Raw genomic sequence first — 2,352 nt, 5'->3', positions numbered from 1 at the left:
AGAAGAGACTTAAAAAGGCAAAAAAACAAAAAGAAAAACATTACAACGCAAGCGCAAAACCACATATATACACAAACACACATATATACACACACAAAACACATATACACAGACTGGGCCACCCCCGTTAGATTAAATTAGATAAAAAATATTTGAATCACTGCTGGAAAGGCTGTCACGAAATAGGCTCATATCTTCATATGTGATTGGCGATATTTATATTAAAAAGGGAATACGGAAACAGACCATTTTTGGAAAATAGGAAAATTTATTGAGGATACTCCAGGAAGAAAGAGCTCTGTTCGATGCTGTTTTGGCAGGACATGGTTCAGATCCGCCTTCTTTGGGCAGGAGAAACCAAAACCGGGCCATTTCTTTTCTGGACGTCGCCGGGTCTTTTCGCCCACCTTGCCGAACACGAGCAACGGAGATAAGAAGGCAGCTGAAGGCAATTCCACAACAATTGCATTGCTGTCCTTTGGCAAGGCCTCGTTCCTGCTTCCAAATGCGTCCTTTTTGGGGCGGGAAGATGTTTAGTCAATGTTGTGATATTCTCTGGTCCGATACAAGCAGTAGTGCTGGACGATAAAGACTATGTCAAAGAGGATGGAGAAGAAACCGAGACCGAACTTGGTGGGGTCCCCGAAGACCAGCTTCCAGGCATCTGAAGAAAAGATTGGAGTCAAAACAAGGACAAGATGACCACAGGCTAAAACCCAACCACCTTAGGGTCAGGAAAGTGGGGTTTCCGGGTATGGGACTTGCCATTTTATGGCCCTCAAAGCACAATTCAGGGGTGGTTTTCACCCTCCAATCGTGCAGCCGAAAGGCCAAGGTGAGGCCGGCTTACCATTGTTGTAGGACTGCAGGAACATCTGGATCAAGCTGAAGCTGCCGCCCACAAAGTCCAGCAAGACGTTGCCGATGCTCCAGCCTTTGGTGCTCTTCCGGCGGTAATTCAGGTAAGCCTGGAAGAGAGAGGGAGCGGACAAAGGAGAGGTCAAAGCCGGGCCTTCATCTCCAAAACGGACGCCGGAAATACGTCCGGTCGCCTAATGTCTCCTGGTCTGGGTTTGGTCTCTCGTTCCTCTGCCTTTTCTAAACCCAGCTTGTACATCTGGCAACTCTCCCTCCATGTATTGCTGGAGTCTACCTTGCAGGGTCTTGAGCATTCCCTTCCTGGCATGAGAAATAAGGGCCACTGTACGGAAGTTTGAGCATTTGAAACCGCCTTGAGTCGCCTCTGGGTTGAGAGGGGCGGTATACAAATGAATATAAATAAAAATGTAATGTTTGTTTGTGGGATTAACATTACTCAAAAACTACTGGACAAATTGACACCAAATTTGGACACAAGACACCTAACAACCCAATGTATGTCCTTCGCTCAAAAAAACTGATTTTGTCATTTGGGAGTTGTAGTTGCTGGGATTTATAGTTCACCTACAATCAAATAACATTCTGAACCCCACCAACGATGGAATTGAATCAAACTTGGCACACAGTTCTCCCATGACCAACAGAAAATACTGGAAGGGTTTGGTGGGTATTGACATTGAGTTTTGGAATTGTAGTTCACCTACATCCAGAGAGCACTGTGGACTCAAACAATGATGGATCTGGACCAAACTCTACAAGAATACTCAATATGCCCCAAATGTCAACACCGGTGGAGTTTGGGGGAAATAGAATCTTGACATTTGGGAGTTGGAGTTCCTGGGATTTATAGTTCACCTACAATCACAGAACATTCTGAACCCCACCAACGATCGAACTGGGCCAAACGTCCCACACAGAACCCCCATGTGGGCCATAGCAATGCACGGCAGGGGACGGCTAGTATCTATATAAATATAAATGTACTGTTTGTTTGTGGGATTAACATAACTCCAAAACTACTGGACAAATTGACACCAAATTTAGACACAATACACCTATCAGGCCAACAAGTGACCATCACTCATAAAAACACTGAAAAACACAACAGAAAGGACTTAAAAAGCCAAAAAAAACCAAAACATTACAACGCATGTGCAAAACCACATATGTACACAAACACACATATATACACAAATATATACAGAAATGTATACACACATATATGCACACACGAAACACATACACAGAACAGGGAAGGAAGGAAGGGAGGGGAGGGAAGCAGAGAAGGAAGGAGGGAAGGAAATAAAAAAGTGAAAGAGGGAGGGAAGGAAGGAAGGAAGGAAGGAAGGAAGGAAGGAAGGAAGGAAATAGACAAGGAAAGATGGAACCAAAGAGCAAAGGAAGCGAGAAAAGAAATAGGTAGAGAAGGAAGAAAGAAGAAGGGATAGAAAAAGAGGGAAGGAAAGAAAGAGG

The 2,352-nt window shown here is 44.3% G+C and overlaps 1 protein-coding gene across 1 annotated transcript in view; it reads right to left on the bottom strand.

Moving 5' to 3' along the window:
• Positions 1-248: 248 nt before the first annotated feature.
• The window catches only part of CTNS (cystinosin, lysosomal cystine transporter), a 12,105-nt gene continuing 10,001 nt past the window's right edge, over positions 249-2,352 (bottom strand). The window contains exons 10-11 of the mRNA XM_060756894.2: positions 851-968; positions 249-664 (exon numbers count right to left, since the gene is read on the bottom strand). Coding sequence (XP_060612877.2) covers positions 534-664; positions 851-968 — 249 coding nt within the window. The 3' untranslated portion in view covers positions 249-533. The remainder of the gene's footprint in view (positions 665-850; positions 969-2,352) is intronic.

Source organism: Anolis sagrei, chromosome 11, assembly GCF_037176765.1.
Source record: "Anolis sagrei isolate rAnoSag1 chromosome 11, rAnoSag1.mat, whole genome shotgun sequence".
NCBI lineage: Eukaryota > Metazoa > Chordata > Lepidosauria > Squamata > Dactyloidae > Anolis > Anolis sagrei.
The sequence above is the reverse complement of the archived record's forward strand: the minus strand, read 5'-3'. Positions and strand labels throughout refer to the sequence as shown.